General features: G+C 41.3%; 1 protein-coding gene across 2 annotated transcripts in view; it reads left to right on the top strand.

Annotated features, from left to right (window-relative positions):
- Positions 1-1948: 1948 nt before the first annotated feature.
- The window catches only part of LOC144829335 (mitochondrial fission factor-like), an 85979-nt gene continuing 61942 nt past the window's right edge, over positions 1949-25985 (top strand). The window contains exons 1-2 of one of the 2 annotated variants that reach the window (XM_078688390.1): positions 1949-2231; positions 18572-18735. In XM_078688390.1, the coding sequence (XP_078544516.1) occupies positions 2030-2231; positions 18572-18735 (366 nt within the window). In that variant the 5' untranslated portion in view covers positions 1949-2029. The remainder of the gene's footprint in view (positions 2232-18571; positions 18736-25985) is intronic. The other variant, XM_078688389.1, reaches the window with a different exon arrangement.

The following is a 25985-nucleotide window of genomic DNA, read 5'->3' as shown; positions in this document are numbered from 1 at the left end:
AGCAACAGAGTTTATTTTTCAGAAATTAAAGGATTGTATTGAATACCACAACGTGTTTTTTTCCTAAACTGAAAAACAGAAGTTTGTGAATAAAATTATTGCTTTCCCACATGTTCATTCAAAGCTGAGGGATAATATCTACCTGAATCAGTAAAATTGCCACAACCTGTGTGCTGTCCATATGTATAAGGTGTCTGTAACTTGAGCGCCAACAGTGATATTGTGTGTTACCTGAGGTGGTGAGGTTTCCGATGTTTTGCTTATTTTTCCACTATGCCCGTTCGAAGGAGACTCTCAGTCGTAACATAACTTTTGATTGAGAATATGCTTTTATGATTCAGGATGGGCAAAATAAATAAAGTGAACGCAGAAAGAAAGATAGATGCTAATGAAATTGCCAGGCCATTTGAATTTTCTGAACTTTCAGTTTGAACTCTTGCAATTTAGGCATTTAGGGCCATATGTAGGTGGCCAAATACCGGTCGGTAACGGCCGATTTCGACCGTTACCAACCGGTATTTTGTATTTCTGATGTAGGTGGCCAAAATATTACCGAATATGTATATTTACCGATTCTGTAAATTACCGAATCGGTAAATGTACAGATTCGGTAATATGGGATGTAGGTGGCACTGGAAACAGTGCCACAGGCCCTTAGGAATTCGTTATTTACCATGAAATAGTATTGCATGGTAAATAACGAATTCCTGTGTACATGCACATCTGTGCATGTACACCTGTGCCATGTGGCACAGAAACATGCCCTAAGGGCATGTATGTGTGTCACATGGCACACAAGCCAGAAACAGGGGTGCAACAGGGTGTCAAAGTGACACCCTGTCCCCCTTGTAAAATCAGTAAATTTACCGATTCGGTAATTACCGAATCGGTATTTGCTATTGAATCCTATGGGCTTCAAGGCCCATAGGAATCAATGGCAAATACAGAATCGGTAATTACCGATTCGGTAATTATTACAGAATAATTACCTACATGGCATTTACCGATTTGTAAATACCGAATCGGTAAAATTCGGTATTTACGATTCGGTAAATGCCATTTACCTACATATGGCCCTTATTCTATTAAAAAATGTCGCAATCGTCTCACAATTTCCTTAGGGCAGGTGAACCTTCAACGCTGCTGGGGAGGACCAGAGATTCTTAGTACACTGTGAAAATATGCAAACAATTGACCAGTGCTCTGTCATAAGTCATGGCATTTTATCAATGTTATACAATAAGTGTACTGTGAGATGTGGTCCTTAAAACCCACCTGGGCCCACCCCCCAAGACAAAGTCATGTTTGCATTCTTTGCTTGCTCCCTCAAAGCAAAGAGGGACGGGGATAATACCCCATAACTCTGAAAGATCAGCAATCACCAATGTGTATAACTAGGTCATCCGGCAGCTTGAACATGATCAACCCCCAAGACTTGTCTGACCTTCCCACCCTTTGACCTCTTCATGTACTTCTGGCTCCTTGAACTGTGGGCCAAATGTACTAAAGGTCATTTAGTCAAACCTTCATATTCCCAAAATGTCAAGGTTTGCAACCACAAAATCCCTTTTTCATATGTACTAACCTGATTTTGCCATTCTTGCATAATGGGTGTATTTAAACCATACCAAATCTCAATTAGAAAGAGTCGTGAGTCGGTATGGTATGTATCAATGATTGATGACTTCAATTCCGTTCTCAACCTGCTGGCCAATGAGACTCCCAAGTTCGGGTGACAACTTTTTGGGAAGCGAATCCTAGTACATCAGGGCCTATTAGATGTATTCTCCCATTTTGTCCCTCACTGATATTTATTTCTATGAAACATCAGGGTCTTGAACATTGAACATATGTACAAAGTAGATTAGCTGTCTAATGTAGTGAGGATCAGTGGAATAATTCTGCACAAAGTGATACATCTTCAGTTTTTCTCTTTACATGTTTCAAGGTTGTGGGCGTACCCTGCAATGGAACAAAAGATGCTTCAAGATCCTATTCCTTGAGTGTTTCTCACACATGAAAATAAACAATGACTTCACAGATTTTCTTGGGAATGGACCTGAACAGAACGAAGTTTGACTTGAGCTTCACAGAGACCATCAACCGGTGCATGCAAGTCCCAAACAAGTTAAAAATTCTACTAGAACCTGCCTCTGTGACTGATGGCAATGCAGTGGATGACCACCCCCCATCTTATCAGATGCACATACCGGAAAGGATATCACTTGCAGGTAATGAAATTAACTGACTCCAATAATAGGTTGTTCATTTTATTGCATTTAGTTTATACAAATCATTTTGTTTACTGTTACCTGACTCTGTGGTATCATTTTATTGTCCTTGGGAGGAGGGAAAACTGAGTGGATCCGCCAGTATTCAAACCTCTGACCACGAGATCAAACACAGATTCCTGCCATGGACACATTAGTTCACTGTGCAACGAGAACTTCCTCAATTCATGATTGTGATGTGTAGGATCATGCTCTAGGTCAGCAGCTCCCTTTTGATAACCACCCAACATCTGAACACTTAACACTCCAAATACCTTTTGGCACCCAGGAATAACAAACGTACAAGGGCATGGTGCAGTGACAGTGGTAACTGGGGCAAGTCTTTCTGTCTGAACTCTCTGACAGATCTCATTCAACTTTCAGGTAGCAAAATAGTTGGTAATTGAAGTCCTTTGTGATCTTATTTGATCAGAATATTAGAGTGTTGGGACGGGAAAGTTCTCTGCATGGTAAGAGATGTGTACCCCTGCCTGGAGTGCCCAACTGTACTGTTATCTGAATCCCTAATTCTGATATTTTTGTTATAGGCGAACACTGATCATGCATGTGCATCATGGCATAGGCCTGTCTCACGGATTGTGGGCTTGTTGGACTTGCAGGGGCACCCAAAGTGATACCCTCATAGTCGTAAAAGGCCACCGCATTCAGCAGGAGTTTAGCAGCACGAGCCAGGTGGTGGCATTTTACCGTGTAGTGATCCGTAGTAGTGAACAGTACTTTTTTGCCCTGTGTCACGGGAGTGAAACCTACAGGCTCACTCACCTTTTTAAAAGTTCTGCTGTGTGCTGAACTCACCCTTCTCCTACATCAGGTAGTTGTGGGGTGCTGCTTAGCAACTGAGTGGTGTCTCTGTGTTGTGTGTATGGGTACAATACACAGATGGTGAAGTACTATGCAGCACATGTGTGGTTAGTACATTTGTGGGGTGTATGTATGTCTGGAGGAAATACATTACACAAGAGATCTAGTGCTATGCAGTGCATGTAGTAGTACCACATGTGCCAAATGTATATGTGCTTGTGTGAAGTAAAATACATGAAGGGTGAAGAGTTGTGCGGCACAGATAGTGTGTATGCTGGCAGTGGGTGTGTTTTGAAATAACACATCCTGGTTAAAAATACAAAAGCATCAATGAGTGTGTATGCTGAATGTGTGTTTACATGTGCGGATACAATGCATAGAGATATTAGTGCTGAACAGAAAATGTGGTAAGAATGTATGCTGAATGAGTTTGCCTGCAATGGTGCAGTGTATTGGAGGACCCTGGGTTCCATTTTGGCAAGTCCAGGCCTGCCTGGAATAGACATAGGGAGGGGAGGAATCCCCCAGATAGATTTATGGGTTGCTTCCTTCCTGGGAACTGGGTGGGGACACACTGAAGGGAAAAGGTTCGGACTAATTTTACATTTCAAAAGCCTACTTTTTGATTCATTGATAGATGACAAGAAACAGGCCTGCCCACATCTCAGGAAGGGAGATGGAGCTGATAAGAGGATCATAAAGAGTAGGGCTGGAGGCCTGGGATTAACTTTCAGATGCGCATATCACTGTGTGAACTCTGGTCACTCCTATGAATTTTGTTGGGGACAATCAGCTTTGAAGTCGTGCCTGTAGTGGTAGACCTCTTTCATGACAGAAGATGAAAAGGAAAAGAGCACACTTAAAAACAAAAGCAGAAACCCAACATGAAACCTCAAAGACCCAGACCCTAAATTACATTTGATGACTGTAAAAGGACTAGAAATCCCCCAAAAATTGTCATCTGCCAAACAGCCAGATGGGCTGTGAGAGAAAGGGAAGCTCAGCAAGATGCCTGTGTGTGACCAGGACTCGTGGCCACAGCCTTCTAGTCTCCCTGTTGGCTGAGGGGACATCAGCCAAGGGAACCAAAAGCACCTGCCCTGAAGTCCGGAGTACCGTCTGGAGTACTATCTCCTGCCTGATTGACAAGACCAGTGTGTCCTGTGAAGAAGAGAAGCGCATTAGAGGGGGCGAAGTCCAGGGGGAAGCCCTGCCAAGAGGAGTCCCTGAGCGAAGTGTAAGGCGAGCAGCTGTGCTCCGATCGAGTCGTTGTCCATGTGCAGGAACAGTCCGGCGACCCCCGTATACCAGGAGCGGGCCACTGTTTTCGCAACAGTGTGAAATGCACCATGTGGGAAGTACCAAGCCTGCACTGATGCACCTTGACGACCCCGTATGCCAGAAGGGGCCACCTGTGAACCTAATTGGGCTGGAGTGTGAGACTCTTGTCTGCCGTGTTTAGGGCGCTCACCCGAAAGAACCTGCACCCAATAGTGAGCCATGTGGCAACCCTGTATGGCAAAAGGGTATCCCGGTATAGCTGTGACTAAATGTTTGGGTTGTGGCCTGGACAAGGGGATTACTGTCATGGACCCATGGGTCTAGCCTGCCAACTATACCTGACTGTTTTCCCGAGGATCGAAGATGTCGCACCCTTGCCGGAGCTTTTGTCAGTCGGAAGCTGAAGAATTCCCCTCTCAACTTTGTTAGAGGAATAGCAACATAACTTTTTTGTGTCCTCTGAGCAGGAGCAGGTCCAATAGCTGGAAACCAACCAGCAGCGCTGCTCGACAGGTAGAGCCTGCGAGGAGCCCAACCTCGCCATCTATGATCCGGACTTGGGAGCCCCAGAGGAAAGGCACTCACTGCACCGCTAAACACCATCACACTGCCTGATTGAGTAAGACTGAAACCGGGCCTTTGTGGCGCTAGGAGATTCACTGCCCGGCATAGACAATGAAATTCTGAAGACTTGAAATTAAACTCTTGAGTATGGCCTAGGAATTTGCATTCTCCGATGTGGCCACCAGTGAATGGCGAATAATCCTGAACACATTACACGGAGAAGGGTGGGACAGGGATGTGTCCAACCACTACAAGAGCCCCCGACCTCCAAGGGGAATTGTGTTTTTGCTTCAGAATATTGTATTCTTTTGCATGTGTAGTGTTAGAAAAACTACTACTTTTTCTTATAAAGGAAAGCATTTGACTGGACTTTGAATTATTGTTCACACTGTCTGCATTTTGAGTTATGAGTCGTGTTCACTGACCTGTATCAACATCCCCTGAGGGAGTTGACTGCTTGACCTCAGCTACCACTGAAAGTCAAGTGCAGAAGGAGCACTTGGTCCATTTGAGCAGGATCCTTAGTAGGATGTGCCCTGGTACATCAGGAGTAAAAGGTATATACTTTAATAAAGACACTTTCCCTATATATATGAGTAATTAATATATTATTTTCAGCTTTAATAAGGATTCCTTCACTTTTATACAGTAAGCACACTTTTTATGTGTCATTTTCTGTGCAAAAACATTTCTGCAGCAGTTTGAACGCATTTTAAAGTGCAATTCTAGCATGATTTTTGAGTTGCATTTTCATTTTAGGAGTCATTTTCTCCAATTCCCTCCCTTTCTAGAAAGCACTTTCGTCTTCAGATTTGTCTTGAATTTTTTGTTTAATTCCCCTATGATGTTTAAGTGATTTCATGTAGTCGTCATTCACTATCCCACTTAGCCCCATATCCCTCTTGTACATTTTCTTTTGACATTTTTCCTGTCCTTTTTGCATGAAGTATGTCAGGATTCCTGCTACAGCTCACCTCTCTTGACTATCACAATGTTCTGGCATGATCATTCCTCCAAACACTTATGAATGTACAAATGTCTTGTACCTTGACTTTTGACCAAATTACATGCTGTTGGTAATAGCTAGCTGCAGGTGACGTTCCCCGGTTTGTTTGAAAAAGGCTTAGCAGCTCTTACAAATATTTTACCAATCATATGCAAGGCCAGGTTTCAGGCGTCACAGAATCATCCAGAAAATTCACCAGAATAAGAATTAAGCAACTGGCATTGATGACCTCAACATAAACCTTCCGGAAGACAACCCTCATAAAATTAATCCCCTGCACCTGTTTGTTGCTATCAACAGTTAGAACACGACCTTTGTGAACATTCTAAAATACCTTCTAGAAGACATCCCCATCAAATTAATCATCTTTGCTGTAAGCAATTCGAAGGCAGCCTCTGTGAACATTCTAAAACGCCTTCCAGAAGACAGCCACATCAAATGAGTAATTTGCACCTGTTCCTTTCTATAAGCTATGAGAACGTGACCTTTGTGAACATTCTAAAGCACCTTTTAGAAGGCAGCCTCCTCAAGTTAATTATTTGCACCTGTTCATTGTTACAAACAATTAGAATGTGACCCTTATGAACTTTCTAAAGCAGTTTTATGTAAAGACCGTCCACACTCCTCCCACTTCTACCTCTCCACAAAGAACATTGCTCAGTACTCTACACCTGGATGGAAAAGATAACAAGAAGAAAAGGAGCAATGCATTAACAGACCTTATTTTACTGCATGTTGAGCTCAGTCGCAACATCGTGCTGCAACCAAAGGTAACCAGTGTTTTTGTTCAACTTGTGCATACTGTTGGCAGGGCTCTGCCAGAGAGGACTTGGGTGAAACTAACCCCATCCAAATTTGCTTATGGGTTTGAGGCGGAAATCCTACTCACTGCAGTTTCAAGAACTTTGATGAAGGGACCTTTATGGACAATCTTAATGAAAACAAAACAACAACAAAACTAAAGGTTTGTTGAGATTTTAAAAGCTTAAATACTTGACCAACGCCTAATTATTTGTTTGTTTATAGGTACCATACCTGCCGGTACCATTCATCAGATTGGTATGAATCCCAGCTGCCGTGTTGCTGTTGAGTAGACGAGCAACAACATTTTTGACTCCACACACTCTCTCCATCCCAATCCCCTTCCCCCTTCCCCCTGGGATGTGGCACCGGAGCAGTGTCTCCTCCTGGAAAACAAGGGCTACTCGCGGGGGGGATTCGGGAACTAGCGTCGACACCCCATTGGAATTATCTGGAATCTGGGTAGGTGGTTTAGGACAAAGTATTTACAGCTCAGAAATAGGACGTAAAGAAATAATAAGCAAAGTCCTATTATCAGTATTGGCATTAATATTGCTTTGAATATACCCTTCCCAGCTGTTGTAAACCATTTTCCAATTGTGCTCCATCTTTTCCCAATCTTTTTTACAAAGTTGGTGTTTCCAATTTGTGTAACTCAGGTTCTAGACCTGATATGTTTCTCGCAAACCTTTCTATCTGCTTGCTCTCGTCTGGTATGAACCACGACAGTGAATTAATTTCAGCCTGTGACTGACTCCTCCCTTTCCTGTGAGTAATCTGTCTAAAGCAAGACGGTCTTGCAAAACCATAGGCCGTATAGCAATTAATTTTGTGTTAATTAGGAGTAAAGCTCCAGGAGTGCTTGTCGCCATTTTATCAACTACAGTAGCTAGCTTTCTGGGTTTTTTCATCATTTAGTATGATCTCTACGGGTACCATCACTGCTCCAGATATTTCTCCTACTAAAGCAGCTCCTGTCTGTGTTGCATTTCTGTCTATGTGATGGTGCTAACATTAATGCTCCTACACTTGTAACATGGAACATCTTTGGTATTAGTATGCCTAAATAACAGGTTCTTTCCCAATCGGCAGGTAAGCATTCTGTCCGCAAACGTAAGAAACCCCTCAATCGCATTTCGTTTCCCTGTAAAATTTGCCATGATACTCCCATTAGTTCAAATGTGTGTATGCATCTACTGATCCCTACATGTCTACTCATTTTAATGTACGTCTTTGGTAAAAACAATTTTTTCCTTTGTGTCCACTGTCTAGTCCGGGTTTTGAGTAAACCATTTTCTTTTTAAATTCATCAACCGTGGTTGGACCCAGTAGCCCATGCATGCCCCATGGCCCTCTGAAAAGGGTTCTGACAGAGAGGACGTAAAGTGGGTCAGGGGATATTGAAGCTTTATCTGCCATGATCTCTACATGTGGCTTCAATCAGCCCCAGCCCTACTTTAAGACCCCCATTATGGAGCACAAAATGAGTCTTATTGCTGAAGACCTGGAAAATTATATTATAGTTGTATGAGATACTGACTCATAGAGCATAGGACTTCCTCTTACTACATTTTGTGGGAGGCACACCCAGTTTATAATAGTCTGCCCGAAAACAAAGGATACAGGAGACAATCCAGCAACAGCTCCTATATCATAATTCAGTAGTTCTTAACCTTTTGACTTCTGAGAAGCCCTACCGGAGCAATTTGTAAGATTTGGACCTCAAAACAATATACATAAATAAACACATATCAAACAAATAAACTATCAAATATTTTATTTCATTCCCAAACAAAAATTGTTTTATTTCTATGAGACCCAGCAATATGATAGACTCAAGCACATCACTTTGTCTGTTTTGCTCCTAATGCATGCTCTCTTTTGGTTTGCGAATACCAGTACTTCAATTGAGCCCAACAATCATCCATAGTAGGTTCGGTTTGCTGTACTTGTGCGACTTCTATGAATCTAACTAAGGAAACCAAGTTAAATTTTAGCCTCAGTCTCATATTCCTTCACATTCACAGAAAGATTTACAATGTTCAATTTTACAGTTTGTTTTTTTCATGTATTTATACTTTGTTAATGTGCTGAATCTATTTAATTTTCTAAACATTCAACACACACGGACCACAGATTAAGAACCCCTGAGCATTAGTTATTCCTGAAGTAAATGCAGATTATAAAAGCATTGTGCTATCAGAGGAACAGCAAAAAGAGGGTATTTCAAATAAGGTAGAAGGAACTTGTTAGTGAATGCACCATTAAGCACCTGATTATGAGAGCATATCACCCAAAATTGCCCATCAGTAGTGTTGATGCAACAAACACCGTGATGGCCTGTTATATAACTTGCTGACATCCTTTGGTCTGAACAGTGTACGCTGACATCTGAATATTTGGTTGTCGCAAATCGAGGCTGTTTTTGAGAGATTGGGCTTCAACAAAGATTCAGAATATAAGATGAGCTACTGATAAAGAGTTGTTCTGGAAACTCAGCCGGGTTCCCTCCAACTGAAATAGCAACTGCCAATAATAGAAAAATATTTGCAGTAGCACTGATCAGAAAAGAGTATATGGGTAAAGAAGAATAAGGTCACCTTTAGCAGTAGCTGTTGGTAACGGAAGTAAAAGACAAACTCTCCGGAGTGGCAAAGCAGGGAAAAAGATCGCTGAATCTGAGTCTGAGAGAGTCTCTTAACTAGCAAGTAACACTCAATAATATAAGATAACACAATAAGGTATTGAACGTTCTTAGATGTTAGTTCCTCTCATCCGATGGTCTCGTCGACTTCCAATGCTTCTTTCCCTAGTTCCCACGGTAAACATTCACGCCGATATAGTGTAAAACGTTATTTCAGGACTTTGTTACATGGAAGAAAGTTCTCATGAGAACCTTCTTACCTAAGCTAAAAGTTACGCTCTATGTCCATTGTGAATTCAAAGCAAGTCGGATACGATGTGGGCAAACTAGCAATATTATTCTGTGAAGCATTGATAAAATATATCTTAATAATGATTTATTCAAGATAGGTGATCTAATATGGTGTCAGGAAACTAAAGAAATACAAGTTTGAGGTCATCCAATTCTTAAGCAAGTTTCTGATACTTGGCAAAGTGTTCTATTGAGCTATGACCATGAATCGGGAGAAAAAGGCTTTTAGGCCTTACTAAAGGAACACATTTAAGAATGATTGCCTAGCCCAAACGTTTTCTACATAGTTTTGTATCCACTTAGATAAACACAGTTTCCCCGTATATATATAATATATATATTATCTGTAGCATTAATAAGTCTTCTTTCACGTTTATGCAGCAAGAACAATTTTCTATGTGTCATTTTATAAGTGAAAAGATTTCTGCAGCAGTTTAAATGCGTTCTAAAGTGTAATTCTAACATGATTTGTAAGTCGAATTTTCATTTTAAGAGTAATTTCCTCCACCACACTGAAAGCGTCATCAAGTTCTGAAATTACATGTGGGTGTAGATTCTTTTCTTATCAAATTTAGCGGGATTACCATCAACAAAGAGCTGCAACTCCACTCTTGGAATACAAATGAGCCCGCAAGGTTCTCCCTGTAAATGTATACCTCAAAATAACCAAACAGCCCCACCCACATGTTGAGCCAATACAAGTACTTCCCTTTCCTCCTAGTAGGCACTTAATTCCCTATCCTAAATTAGAAAAACCACCAAAATTCCTGGGTCGGGATAGGTAATACATCCCTAGACTAAGGTACGCATGAGCATATCAGGATCATGAAGACATGGTGAGGATGGAAAACAAAGCTGTGCCTCCCCTAAGGGAGTAATGTACAATCAGGTTGGATCAGACCAGTTTTCTGGGCAGCAGACACCACCGCCAGCTGGAGGGTGATCTCTTTTCCCACACGCTGTACTTTTGTTGGGTCTGATATGGAGGTGGAAAACTACAATGCTATAGCAGTAACTACAGTGAGGGCTTAAGAGAAAGGGTTTGTGCTGAAAATGAGCAAACATGGTGTCTAGCAAGGAGTGGAAAGGAATCTTTTGCTTAGTTTGCTTGCCGCATATAGTTGTATAATAACAGGTACGACGGTAGACTGGTCTTGGAGCAATGGTCCTCTGAGAATTGGGAAATTAGGTGGGTTTGCAGTTTACCAGAACATGCCTTGACAGTAAGCAAGCCTGTGACCTAGCACAAGACTTTGGAGAGCCTTTACTGGAATGTGATTGAAATGGTTCACACTCACAAATGTAATGTAATACCTGTACATGGAAAATGTGCTGTTGCTGTGCTGATTGCAGACTGCTTTATTTACAACTCACAAATGATGTTTACGCTGCAGTGTGATTAGTGCACGACCAGTACCCTTGGAATCAGTGGAATCAACTGTGTATTTGCGAAGCCTGGGAATGTTTGCTGTCGAGCACTCCCAACTATCTTTGTTGCTTTATTAAGTCTTCATAACAACACCAATGTTTTCTAAAATGTACTCTGGATTGGATGGAGATTTTTCTTCCACACCCACACATGAAAAAATGGAGAGACATAATTCTTCTGGAGTAACTTGAGAGAAAGCAAAGTGGGCACTCAATCATCTCACAGGGTAACCGATGAACTATTCAGGTTACATAAAACTTTGAAGCAAAGTTGCCAAAGCAATCACTCCCTCTTAAAATAATGCTTATATCTCTCTTTCTCTGTCTGTCTCTCTTTCTTTCTCTCCCCTCGCTCCCCCTCTCTATTACACTCATGCACATTTATCCAAACATGCACCCTTGTTCCACCAAGTACACCAGGCAATCTTATATCAAGTAATTTCAGGCATACATAAAATCCACAGCCAGGTAGAGAGTATTGAGTAGAGAGCAGACAGCATCACTCGCACTGCTGTCTAAACTGCTCCCTTGACAACACATTATATCTGATTCCGTCTCATGCTTACTAGATCTTCTAAAAAATACGGTTTTCATAAACGTGAAGCAGATATATGTGGTGATCCATTGTCCCAATAGAATTTCTGAGTTTTACAAGTCAACGCCATTTACCAGTTTGTTCAGGTATCATCATTAGGGGAAAATATATAAAAGACTCTTATGTGTAAATGAAAGCACAGTCATGCTTATAAAATAAGACAAATTAAAACATTGAAATCATTTTTTTAAATTAAATTTGTTGGGGACATTTAAGAACAAATTAATCTTGGTAATTAGCATCAAGAACAGGATAACATAAATGTTTGTTATATAGTGTCATAGCTTGTTACATTATGGATGTAATATCAGTCTTCCTCAGTAGTGGTGGTAAACTCAACATGATTGATGATTATGTGCCCTGTCTCTCCTATGGACACCTCTCTGTGGGAGTATTCACAGCATATACAGAGTGGTCCTTTAAAGGTGTATGGGCTAAAAAGAAGAGAGGGAGATGGTGAAACTCTTCAGAAATGTAGTGATATCTAAAGGGAGATGGAGATTCAGCGAAATTGTGAACACACAAACAACATTTATCCTGCAAATAAGATAAGACATAAATATTGGGGGCCTGCTTGGAGTAGGCTACAAAGAACTGATTAGTGGCTGCTAACCAAGATGAAAGTCCTGGGTGTCATTTAAAACTCAGCCACTAATAATCATTAGCAAATGAAGATGATCAGACCCACAAAAAACTATGAAGGCAAACACTATGAACTCATCTTTTTTTTAATCATTTCAAAGGAAAATCCCCTGGAGGTTGGAGAACAGAAAAAGGCAGGCTATTACAAACTGGCAAGACACCTACCTTCAACCTTGTCATAGATGATCACTCACTGCCAACATCGAATTTGTTCCTACTGGCCCCAGACCATTGACTCTGAAAATTGAAGCTCAAGGACAGGAAGATCTCACAAGGATTTGAAGAACAAGGCTACTTCCATTGACCGTCACCCAATTCCCTAAAATGAGGGTTGGGGTTACAGTGCTACCTGTGCCATAAGCTACCCACCATTATGTGAAGGATTTATTACCTAAGAATGGCATTTAGCTACTCTTATGGTTATTGTTCCTATTGTTTTGGTAGGCTCTGCTACAGTAATTGTTAGAAATGGGGGTCTTTAGTTGGGAATGTTTTTCACCTTTTTCCAAGTAGGGACCCTTCTTCCTAATTAGGGTAAGGGAGGATACACTTATAAAAAAAACAGCTATCCCCCTTTGTAGCTTGGCACAAGCAGACAGGACAATGCCACTGAAGTCCATGCAAGATAAGAGGTTATTCAGAAGAGGTCAGTGGCAGAATCAATGGCTGTGATCAATGCTTTTTACCTTTATTATTCCCGAACACTGGCATCCACCATCCAGGGTGTGGCGTCCGTGTGTGCGCAATTGCTCAGTTCACTTTTAAAGAAGCCACCATCTAAAGGCATTGTATTATGCCTAGACCTGGCCCTTTTGACAGGGTTATCCCCAAACTTTTTGCCTGCTATTTTTCTAACCATTATCTTGTTGGCTATATGATTCTGTGCACTTTACCACTGCTGATCAGTGCATATGCTTTCTGTATAAATTGTGACAATGATTGCTTATCCATGATTGGCATATGTAATTTACTGGTAAGTCCCCTGTAAAGTGCACAGTGTGTGCCAGGGCCTGTAAATCAAGTACTACTGGTGGGCTTGCAGCACTGGTTGTGCCACCCACATTAGTAGCCCTGTAAATGTATCTCAGACCTACCACTGGGGTGTCAGCGTACCTATTTGTGAACTGCCATGTTGTCCTAGCAAGTGCACCCACTTAACAGGCCCAAACCTTTCCTCTCCTTACATGTAAGGCACGCCTAGGGTAGGCCCAAGATACCCTGATGGGAAGTGTGCAGTGTATGTGAAAGGTAGGGCATGTACTACTGAGTGTGACAGGTCCTGACTGTAAAATGGTGATGGGTTTTTGGCTAGACTTTGTAAAGGTTGCTCAACTCACCTGATCGATCTATCCTGAAAAGAATTAATCAACCCCAACAATAAAATCTCTAAAAAAAGATGAGGTGGCCCAAGAACCAAGAAAATTAAACTTACCTCTCCAGATGTTCTATAAACCAGAAAGATCACAAAACAATCAAAAGTTAGTACATGAGACTCGACCAACGGGCATGGCAGAATAACAAGAGTCAGGTTAAAAGCATTCTGTGCACTGAAGAATATGAGATACATCAACATTAGCAACAATATTTTGCCAGTCTCCAAGGCAGTGTCAGCCTCAACGTGTTCTGGAGAAAAGGTTAATACTAGGTCTATCTTAAAGACCATTAACATATTCTATTGCTCTTTCTGGGAGACCTCAGTAAAAAACAACTTTGCAGACACACATAGATGAACCCGCATCAGAAAAACTTTAGGAGCATGGGTGTAACACCAAGCACTGGATAAACATTTCCAAGTGGTGTGTCCACCCTCATACCTACCTTCTTTTCCACAGCTCCCTTACAGGAGGCTCTTTACATTGGGACTGTGACCAAATCCAGCAACCTTTAAAATAAAATAAAATTACAAACAGGAATGATATAAAAAGTCTGGAATTATGCCCATCCATGAACAGAAAGATCTGAAGCATATCAAAACTCTGCATGTTTAGGTGGAGGGACCCTCTAGTCACCATAGTCACATGTGCCCACTCGTTTATGTTTGTATGTGTTTCCGCAAGCACTTTAGCTCCTTCCCACCCTGTGTTGTTCTTAGAAGATATCAAGTGCTTAACTTCTTGTATGCAAAGGTATTCGTGCTTGAATACCAAACAAGTAAAGTAAAGTCTCTCCTCATTCCTCTCAGGGAAAAAATAACTTTTACATCTGAAGAACCTGAAAGCCTTCTTACTGCAAAAGGCACGTGACTCTCCTTGTTTCCGTCGTCTCACCTATTCAATTTATTTCTGTAGGGATCCCTTGTGGTTCTGCTTGCTGGCTGCAAAATTACTACAAATCAATATGTTTGTCAGTCTCAACTGTATCTTGAAATGTTTTCAGTCAAAAACACCCACCATGATGTGACCTCATACTGATGTGGGTGTGTGCGCACTATCTAAATTGAAGCCTAACCAACATAATGCTTTTTTATATCCAGCAGATAATCTATATTTTGTACCCCCGCTCACAGGCATGGCCCTGTACAGTTTACATTTCTTTTGTCTGGGTCTTTGACAGCCCTGGCACTGTTCCTGGTTACAAAAGGCGACGCACAATGTAGCACACCCTCTACCCAAACTATAGTTTATTACTGAAGAAACCCATAATTTGTTCCTCCGCATCATTTTCATCAGTGGCATAAAAGGACCTACAGAACCGATTCGGCAATCATCTGTTAAAGTCTGACAGTTGTTTATTTTAGAATAAATATGAAATGTGTTTATCTAAGCTACTTAGGAGAGGGCCTAAATGAGTACCCCTGCAGTCAGAGCACTAACTTCTGAAAAACAAATGTACTGGCAATAGTATGAAAAGAAAAGCAGCCTATCTGACAGTGGTCAACTTATCCAGATTGGAGACAAAAATGAGGAGACTGAAGTGGCAAATATATTTACTTAGCATCGCAGGAACGGGGTTGGGCTTCTAGTATATGTTAGGAAGTCAATGAGTTGCTTATCTGTGAGATTCAAACACTGACCACAGTCAGAGTACAGGGAATGAGGTGATAAACAATGAAGCAAGTAGGAGTGACTACAGTATACTATGGTCAATCAATCTTTATGGTGTTAGATCCTAAATTATTGTTACATGGAACGTTTTGAATAAGTTTACATCAAAGCTGCTAGATAATGCCCTACTACAAGACAACTCACATCAGATGGAAAGCCATGACGCAATAAAGGTCGATAAATGAACTGCACACCATTACTTTATTTTACTGACAGGAATAGAGTGTAGTGGAATGTATGCATTAGGTCCGAAGTATCTAATTGATAGCAGGAAAATTACCCTGTCAAATTAAAAACTGTTAAAGTACGTATTCCGGGCTTTACTCAGAATGAGGTGAGAACACAGAGCTAGGTAGAAATGTCCCTCTAGCCTCGGGGGTGGTTGGAAGCACTTGTACGATTTTAGAAAAGTACAAGTGGAACCAAAAATAGCATCTCTTAACACCTAATGGAAAACAAATTAAGGAGACAGTAAGCATTTGTGGGAAGGAATCACATCATCGATTATCATATTGGCCTAGGGAAGACCTGGTAAGGGTGCAAGAGGTGGTGCCTTATGCAGATAAATGCCCAACCATTTTAAAAGAATGTTCTAATAGGTTAAATCAAAGAAGTACCAATAGCAACAGAACATCACTGCTGCTAAAAGTAGTGTGGCACATGTTACTGGAGTACATAGACCCAGCTCACAAGGAGAAATATGAGAACGTTATTCATTAGGAGCATTATAATAGTGATATCTGAAATGATGCAAACGGAGGTGCACATAACAAGAGAAGGACCATCTGCTGAATTAGAATAAAAATCAAAAGGAATTATAGTAATGTTCTGTTAAATATGTGTGGGAAAGGTTGATGCTACAAATGCGGCCTGGAGACAACTGGGCAGACTGGCGGACAAACTTCCACTCTACGTGCCAGCGTTGCCGATACATCACCATCCTAATCTATCAGTTACAGCAGAATCTGTAGGCATGAATTTACTAAAACGGGTAGGAATAGTGCATATGGGGGATCTGTACAAGGACGGTGTATTCCTGTCTGACCAAGATTTGGAATTCGTGCAGAATCCCACTTTACTCTTCAAATTCACAATACACAGACTAAAAGGCGCGATCAGGCAACACTATACCACGTTCCCGGCAGAACTGCCTACATTAGAAGCACTGCAGCTTGCTCTGACATCCTCCAACACTAAGCATCTCGTATCACGACTTTATGCACACATGCAGTCGGAAATAGGTCACAAGGCTACACGAGCACGGGAAAGATGGGACATGGTACTAGAAATACCACTTACAGATAAAGACTGGGAGGTCACGTGCACACTGACGAGATTACTCACATCAAATGGCAACCTACAAATTATTCACTTCAAATATATCCATCAGGCATACTATACCCCGACCAGGCTACATAAATTTGGCCTGCGTGAAGATGCACAATGTAAAAGATGCGGATATGATTCAGCCGACTTTATACACTTAGCTTGGCAATGTCCGAGGATACAAAAATACTGGGCTGAGTTGGTATCTATGTTATCTGAAATGGTGGGAGTCACTGTAGAATGCACAGCACGCTGCTGCTTACTGGGACTACTGGGTGCAGTGAGAGCGGCGAAACGCCGATTCTGTGCGGTGGCACTGTTACTGGCTAAACAACAGGTATCAATGCATTGGGAGAGCAAACATTCACCGTCAACTAAACAATGGCTGAGAGATTTGGTTTATTGTCAGGACACTCTATGTACATACGAGGAAATGTTGCCAGCTAGGTCTCGGCCTAAGGACTATTGGGTATACCTAACAACGTACTTGAAGGCGCACAGTGCGGATTAAGTGTATTCCAGGCGATTTCAAAATGCTGCTATGGCTTCTTATTACTGTATTCCAGCATATTTAGCATCACATTTGAAATATCACGATAATGTACTCTGGTTGTGGAGAGCAGTAGTGGAATGATCCAGTTGAGTTGACTTGCTGTTAAATGTTTATACTGTATTGAGTAAAATACTGAGACGAATAGCATTACATACGCGGCCGGCCCTCAGTGGTTGTAGGCGACTTGCTGTGTAATAACGTAACGCCACAGTACCGGGGCGTGACAGCCCAAGGCTCGCATGAAACAGTACGCTGCCAACCTTATATATTAAGGATGTGGGCTTTCAGCTGTGTTACTTTCTCACGCATATGTTTAATAAAGGTCTTGGAACAAAAAAAAATACAAAATATGTGTGGGAAAGGTAATATTCATTCAGTTGTGTGGGTAATTAAATAAATAAAAGTGTTATGTTTAAAGTATACACAAGAATGGCCCTGCACCCTTCAAGTATTCATCACAATATTTAATGTTCTTAGAGATGGTCGTATTACAAGCAATTCATCGATGATTAGTTGTTTTCCAAAGAAAAAGTGAGATGAAGGCTCTTCAGTTAAAATAAGTTATTTATTCAGTTTTCTTTTTAAAACGAATAGCCAGCGCGTTTAGTCCGTTACCGGCCTTCTTCAGGGCTTTGTTTGCATCATGACAGTCGTAATTCAAATCTTTAAATATCGAGAGTAGCCAGTCAGTTTTAAAACAAATGGTCTATGAGCTCCAAGAGTTAGATTAAGTTCACGAATGGTCTCTCCGACGAAGTATAAATCCGCAAGTATGCACGATCTGTTCTACATGTGGTCATCTGGTTATAAAAAGATTTTAAAAAGAAAACAGAATAAAGAATTAATTTTAACTGAAGAGGCTTCAACTCACTTTTTCTTGGGAAAACAACTAATCATCAATGAATTGCTTGTAATACGACCATCTCTAAGAACAATAAATATTGTGATGAATGCTTGAAGGGTGCAGGGCCATTCTTGTGTATATTGTTGTTTAAGGAATAGGGGTTGTTCTCCTTTTCCCACTTATGGGACGTATAGGGATTGTGTTCCAGGCCACTAGCACCTTCACTGTTTAAGATATTTACCTGTGGGACTCTAGTACCAGTGCAGGCATCTTAGCCTCACTCCCTCATTTTTGCTGTTATGTTTAAAGTAGTTCAGGCGCCTTGATGCAGAAAGGGCAGCTCGGGTGTTTTAAGGTGGTGTAGTTTCCTAAGAATGTGGGTATAGATTTTGACATTAGCACAGTGAGCTGCATTAGAAATATACAGACTGTACTGACGCATCTTTGTCTATTCTTATAGGTGTTGAGATGATGGAGGTCAGTTTGATGCCTTTCCATTGGGAACAAGTGAAACAAAAGCCTCCCGTTACACCTGCATCACAATGTTATTCAACCTATGTTCCCCCATCAAGGGAGATTCCTTTATTCAGAGGCCAATCTGGATCGTCAACAATGAGAAGTCTGGTAAAGACACGGCACCCTACTTTTATTTATTTATTTATTTATTTATTATTATTCTGTCTTTTCTACACATTTCAGCATAGTGTTTGTTGCACATACCTCAGAGACCTGGTTTAAGTTGATCTCACAACATTGAATGCCATTTGTACCTCTAAGAAGGTAAATACTGACTAAAGGGGTGATTTAATGAGGCAGCTTAAAATAGTCATCCATTAATCAGGTTTAACCAGAAAGCCAGGACATTTGCCTCACTAACTAAGAAACTAGGAGCCTTCCTCATCGATTCTAAGCCAAAATGTACATTTTTACAGTAAGAGGGAAGAGATGTGGCCTATCTAAATTGTTGACTGCAAGTGCGGATAGATTCAATTTAGCATACATTTGCAACAGGACCAGAATGTACTTTACATTTGAAAAATGAAATGTTTCTTAAACTTTGTTTTGTAACACCTTCTAAATGATTTGGCGCGTAAATGTTATGGAATCATAACCGATTTTTCTTAATCGATTTTCTAAGAACCTTTCATCCAAATCAGTCTCTGTCTATATTTTTGTGCACCCACATATTTTCTATTAACAGAAACCGTAATGGTACGCACAATTGTAACATGAGTCTTTTGTCTTCATGCAAATAAATGCAAAATAGGTGTATACAAACCGGGGCAACCATTTGACATTTTAATCCCTAATAAAAGCATACCAAACCTGTACTACACAGAGGTTTGATTGTATGATTGAGATTAATAGTAAAGCAGTCAGCCTGTGCGTGGCTGCCACAAACTACTGGCTCAAAACTGGCTAAAAGTGCTAAAAAAAACTTGAAAGGAAAAGGAACCAAACCCAGTTGTTACGTATGTATTTGTTAATGTCTTTTAGATACAAATGTTGATTTACTTTAGACCAAGCGACAAATTAAGTTTTCACAAGGTATAATCAAACATAGGAAAGTGCAGGCCTGCCTCTGCATTAGTGGACTTTTTCTTTTGCATAAGAGGTTCTTAACCTTCTGACGTCCGTGTACCCCCCACTGAATCATTACCGAAATCCCGGGACCCCTACTGAGTCATTCTTGGAAGCTGGGAACCCTGGCCTGAGCAATTTCTATTTGAACTTCCAAGCAATACACAAAAATACAAAAGCAACTATACACCAAACAAATGCTCCGAATGTAAAATATTTTGTTTAATTCAAAATCAAACATATAAAAAGTGTTTACATTTTGTATGTTTATTCTTTATTTGAGTTTAACTTATTAATTTTAATGTATTCATTTTAAAATCATTTTATATGGCAACACAGTTGCGGACCCCCAGGGGTCCTCCGGCCACAGGTTAAAAACCACTGTTTTACATTATTTGCTAAAGCTAGCAGTCTTATTAAATGGTTTGTATTTTCAGTAACTTTCAGTATCATTTAGTGCACAGCGTAATTGAGAGACTGTCACACTTTCCATTACTATCAACTACCTTACGAATATGCTGAAGTTTCTCAGATTAAGGCACTTTTTCGACAACGTACTCCCTGAACGACCACAACAAGAGCAAGACCAACTCTTAGGACTACGACCATCAAGCTCTTTCCAAGCACCCACCAGTCATAAAACATTGGATCTGTTTGAAAATTTTGTCAAACAAGACTTAACCAATTAGTCAGTCACTTAGCTTTATTCGACTTTTGAAAAAAATCATAAAAGCATACAAACAAACATGAAAAGAACATACAAACGAAATATGTCTACAGGTTAAAAGGAACGTATGCCTGGCCTATTGGAACAATTCATTAATTACAATGCGCTATACATTAAATTAGCATTTACAGTCTGGGTTAGTGCTTAGGCTTGTGACATCAGAAATTACAATGTTTGTATACGGAGTCAAATCTATTACGAGCAGGAAAGCTACTACCAGTGAGAGCGTGAGATCCAGTTCCCATCATATATTGGTATGCTGTCATTAATCTAAGTGGAGAAATATGTGGGATGCTTGGATAGAAATCGTACAAGTCCCAGATGGAAATGGGGCCGTCTCCATCTTTGGGCTGGGAGAGTCGTAACTGGGGGACAATGTTCCGATTCCTAAACTTCACCAGAATTAGGTCCCCGGGGATTTCTTTAGGTAGGGACCCCAACCAGCCCACCCTTCTAACACCCAGAATTCCACCGTCATGCTTGGATGGAAGGGATCTGTTTTTATTTAGCCAAAATATGACCTTGTTAAGAAGGTCCCTGTGTCTTTCGGGATTCCCAGGAGAGGGTGCCGGTACTCCCGAAAGAACAAGCACAAAAGGGGCGGCTTCCGGGGGTAAATGGATGCGCGTTACTCTATTTTGTTCTACTCCAACCAGAGGGAGGTTTGTAGATACAGATTTGAGGGGAATTTTAATAGCAGTTTGGGGTGGTATTTTGGAGTTTAGACTTTCAGTTAAGGTATTTTTCCTGGTGTTAATTGGCATAGGGGCTTCGGATGCAGTCGGTAGGTTGGGATGCTTAAATGTTGCTGTCTTTATGGGAGGTAAGGAGTTGGTTTTCATGGCTGTCTCTAAATTTGTCAGCCTATCCCCCAAGATATTTATTTTTTCTATAAGGGGTGCTATTATGGATCTTAGCATTTGCTCAAACTGAACTAATAGTGGCAACTGGGACAATGGTACTTGGGCATTCAAACATTCATCACCCCCCTTAAATACGGCGGAGTTCATGACGGGCGATGTAGGACCAACACCACCAGAAAGGGTCTGTATTTTGCGTTCGGTTCCATGGTCATTAACCCCATCGAATTTACTTTTGATACTTAAACCCTGTGTCTGTACAGCAATTTCAGAGTTGACCTCATTAAGTGGTGGGGATGGTTCGCACAGACTGCCAAATGGGTTATCGCTACAAAAGTTTTGTACAGGAGATGGGGATGCTACTGGAGCGAACTTGGTACCACACAACGCATTTAGTTCCTCCCAATAAGACATGGTTTGCGGTATTCCAGAGGTTAAAGGGGGAGATAGCGTACTATCTAGAAGATGGAAAGATACGTCAGTGTCTATTTTTCTTGGAGGGGAAGGGGTATTCAATCTCAGAGTTTTATTTTCAGTCCCCTTTCCCGAGTCCCGCAGGAAATAAGAGTTTTTTAATGCCTCCTTTCGCATCATTCTTGACAAGATGTATGCATAGGTAGTGTCTTTACCCGTTCATGAAAGGTCAACGAGTATTGGAAATGGAGTTCTTTGTACCTTAAGTAGTCAGGGAACCAAGGGAGGTGGCCCGTCCCGTCCTCCTCCGGCCCCTGACGGCCAGGGACGGCCCGCCCTCTGCCCGGGCTCCGCCCGGCGCCGTCCGCGCGCGTCCGCGACGCGGAGGAAGCCACGAGTGTTTATGCGCCTCTGGGCGCGCAGAGCAGGAAGTGGGCGTCTGGATTCAGGCGCAGGGGTCGCTGGGAACCGTAGTTCCTCCCCACCGCGCTCGGGCTTGATGGTGGCACCGGCGGCGGGAGTAGACTGACGGCGTTGCCCCCCCAGCACCATGCGATGGACCTTGTGCCAGGTAGGATCCGCTTTGCAAGTGCCCCCGCTCCCCAGTGGGAGCCACGAGTGTTTAAGCGCCTCCGGGCGCGCAGAGCAGGAAGTGGGCGTCTGGATTCAGGCGCAGGGGTCGCTGGGAACCGTAGTTCCTCCCCACCGCGCTCGGGCTTGATGGTGGCACCGGCGGCGGGAGTAGACTGACGGCGTTGCCCCCCCAGCGCCCTGCGATGGACCTTGTGCCAGGTAGGATACGCTTTGCAAGTGCCCCCGCTCCCCAGTGGGACCCACGAGTGTTTAAGCGCCTCCGGGCGCGCAGAGCAGGAAGTGGGCGTCTGGATTCAGGCGCAGGGGTCGCTGGGAACCGTAGTTCCTCCCCACCGCGCTCGGGCTTGATGGTGGCACCGGCGGCGGGAGTAGACTGACGGCGTTGCCCCCCCCAGCACCATGCGATGGACCTTGTGCCAGGTAGGATGCGCTTTGCACGTGCCCCCCAAAATCAAACACGCCAAACCAAAAAAGAGAAACACAACCCAAAAAGATCTTAACACGTTACACAAACTCGCATCCAATGAAAAAATTATATTCACCGAAGCAGATAAAGGTGGAGCTATCGTAATCATGAACAAAACGATGTACGAGACAAAAGTGATGGAACACGTCGCAGACACCAACACATACAGTAAATTGGACAATAATCCAACAGTAGAATATTCCAAAACATTACGGAATATCATTGACAGAGCCTACAAACAAGGTATAATCACAGACAGAACAAAAAACTTTCTCACACTGACTAATCCTAAGAGTCCCACCCTGCGAATGGTACCAAAGATACACAAAAACACCATGGATCCACCAATGAGACCCATAGTATCCACACGAGGGAGTCTACATGAACCTATCGGACAACTTATAGATAAATATCTCCAACCTACTGTGCAAGCTATGAAAACGTACGTTAAGGATCCCACACAATTCCTGTTGAAACTACAACAAGTACCATGGGACCCACAAGAAAAAATCATACTATGTACAGCAGATGTTCGTTCTCTGTATACAAGCATACCCCACAATATGGGGATAGAAGCCATGGAGGAAGCACTTATGAACACAGATCTAGATGTTGACTTTCAGATTTTTCTAATGGAACTGATGTACTATACATTGTACCAAAGCTATTTCAAATACAATGAATCATGGCATCAACAACTTACTGGGATGGCTATGGGCAATTCGGCGGCACCCGTTTATGCCAACATCTTTATGCAGTGGTATGAAAACAAACACATATTGGCTAAAAAAGAATGGACAGACAATCTAAAGATGATCATTAGATATATTGATGATCTATTCATAATTTGGACAAACACAAAAGAGAGATTACAAGATGTACTGACAGAATTCAACAAAATTGACCAACGTATTCAACTAACATGGGATATATCTGATACCATGGTCAACTTTCTGGATGTTAAAGTTTCAATCACCTCAGACGTATTTTCCACAGATCTATACGTTAAACCAACGGATAGAAACAATATGTTACATCACTCAAGTTTTCACGAGCCAAACTTGATAAGGAATTTACCTTTCTCACAGATGGCCAGAGTAAAAAGGATTACCTCTGATGAGGACACTTGCAATTTAAGAATAAAGGAAACTGCAAACAAATTCATCAACAGAGGGTACCCTCAAACACTCATTGATGAAACGAAAGGAAGGATTGACAAGCTCACAAGAATGAAACTCCTAACACCTACAGTCAAACCAGAACAAACACGGACTGTAGTGGTTTCGAAATTTTCAACAGCAAGCAGGAAATATAAAAATATCATTTCGAAACACTGGTCATTATTGAACATTGAACCAGATTTCAAACAAATTTTCAACCTTCCTCCAATATTTGCATTTACACGAGCAAATAACCTTGGCGAAATCCTTCAAAATAAACCCCCAAAGATTACTAAGTTCTCTGGAACCAAACCATGCCTAAACTGAGGCAACTGCAACAGTATAATCAGGGGAAACTCAATCAATCACCCAATGAAGGGTTATCCAATCAAACTCAAGGTAAACGCAACATGTGACACCAGCAATTTGATCTATGGAATAAGATGCCCATGTGGAAAAATGTATGTGGGCAAGACGGAACGGCGCATTAAAGTACGTCTAACAGAACATGAATCTAACATACGATTGAAAAATACCAAATCAGCTTTGTCAGCGCATTTCGTGGAAGAACAACACAATATCTCACAGATAAAGTTCGTGATACTTGAAATAGTACAGAAAATAGAGGGAAGAGACAATACAAAACATCTACTAAGAAGAGAGAATTTCTGGATACAAAAACCTACTACCCAAAAGCCGACTGGCCTAAATGATCGAATTGAACTGTCATGTTACCTGTAATAATTGCTCCAATGACCATAACTTGTTAATACTGTGACTGTTCACACAGATACATTAAAAACACTAGAAGGTATGTCACTATATCCAATTTTACAACATTACCCCTCAGATCGTTCCCAAATGTTCAGAGCACCGAAGTAACTCAAGAACAGAGCAGCAAACAGTTAGAGATACTCGAACCAATGGTTCTAGTCTCACATGAGTCTTTTTTTAGCTCGTCGTTACAGACATTTTTTGTTTAATCTGGTCTCGATTTAGCTATTGTTTATTTATTTCCATTTATATCTAATTGCAATAGACACGTATGAGTTTTGCAAGTCACAAATGAATTTATAACTTCCCACCCAAGACGTTGATAGTCTATCGTCTATCTTCATGGTCACATGAACAGAACTTTTTTTGAATAAAGTAAAACGCGGCCAGATTTTTTCTGTGCCGTCGCTTAGAAGGGTTCCAACGGACCGAAGCACGCCAAACTGATACCACAGGTTAGTGTTCATAGCCGACTTAGTCGGGTGAATTCATAGCGTTTCCCACAAAAAATAAAGACTGAACGTGACGGTGCTTTTCATCGTTCTCTTACAGATACAACTACACCGGTGAGGAAAGGCTTGTAAGTGATACACCAATTTTTATATTAACGTTATTTTACACCACCCAGAATGTATATACACCGAGATATTTTTTGAGACCACGAGTCTATTTATTTAGCATTACACGTATAAAATTTTATTAACGTGCATGTACCATTCAACAGACGTTTTTGCACTGCTTGTGATTAATACCTTCTATGAAACAGAATTGTAATTGATATCACACTATTCTTACAGTGTCTGTTCCCTGATGAAGGGCATAACAATAATGCCCGAAATGCATTGGACATTTTGAAAATGACATTGCCTGAAGCCTATGAGGTTCTAACTATATGACAAGGATGAAATGTAAAAAAAGAATCATACCTCAAATGAATTAAAGAGACATTTATGATCAATTCAAAAAACAGAGTGGAAGTCTTTTTCTATCGGAAAGACAACGTAAGTGTGTGCCCTAAAGGGATGAAACTAGAGGCTTCTAGTTTCACGATTATCGAAGTTTCTTCTAAGCAATATACTCCTCTACACAACACTCTTACCATGTTACCTCCAACCTAAATCTTTGCACTAATACCTCGAAATGACCTTGCTTCCCAAATATCCCTTACTTATCCCCCTAATGAAAGAACGAATGAATTTAACTTATATAATTTGGGCTGATATCACAATGGGGTCTAATTTTATATTCGTAAAGAAGCATCTCTCTACTGATGTTTATGTTTTAAGTCCCATTAAGGA

This window comes from Lissotriton helveticus, chromosome 4_1 (genome assembly GCF_964261635.1).
Source record: "Lissotriton helveticus chromosome 4_1, aLisHel1.1, whole genome shotgun sequence".
NCBI lineage: Eukaryota > Metazoa > Chordata > Amphibia > Caudata > Salamandridae > Lissotriton > Lissotriton helveticus.
This window is presented reverse-complemented; position numbering and strand designations above follow the sequence as displayed.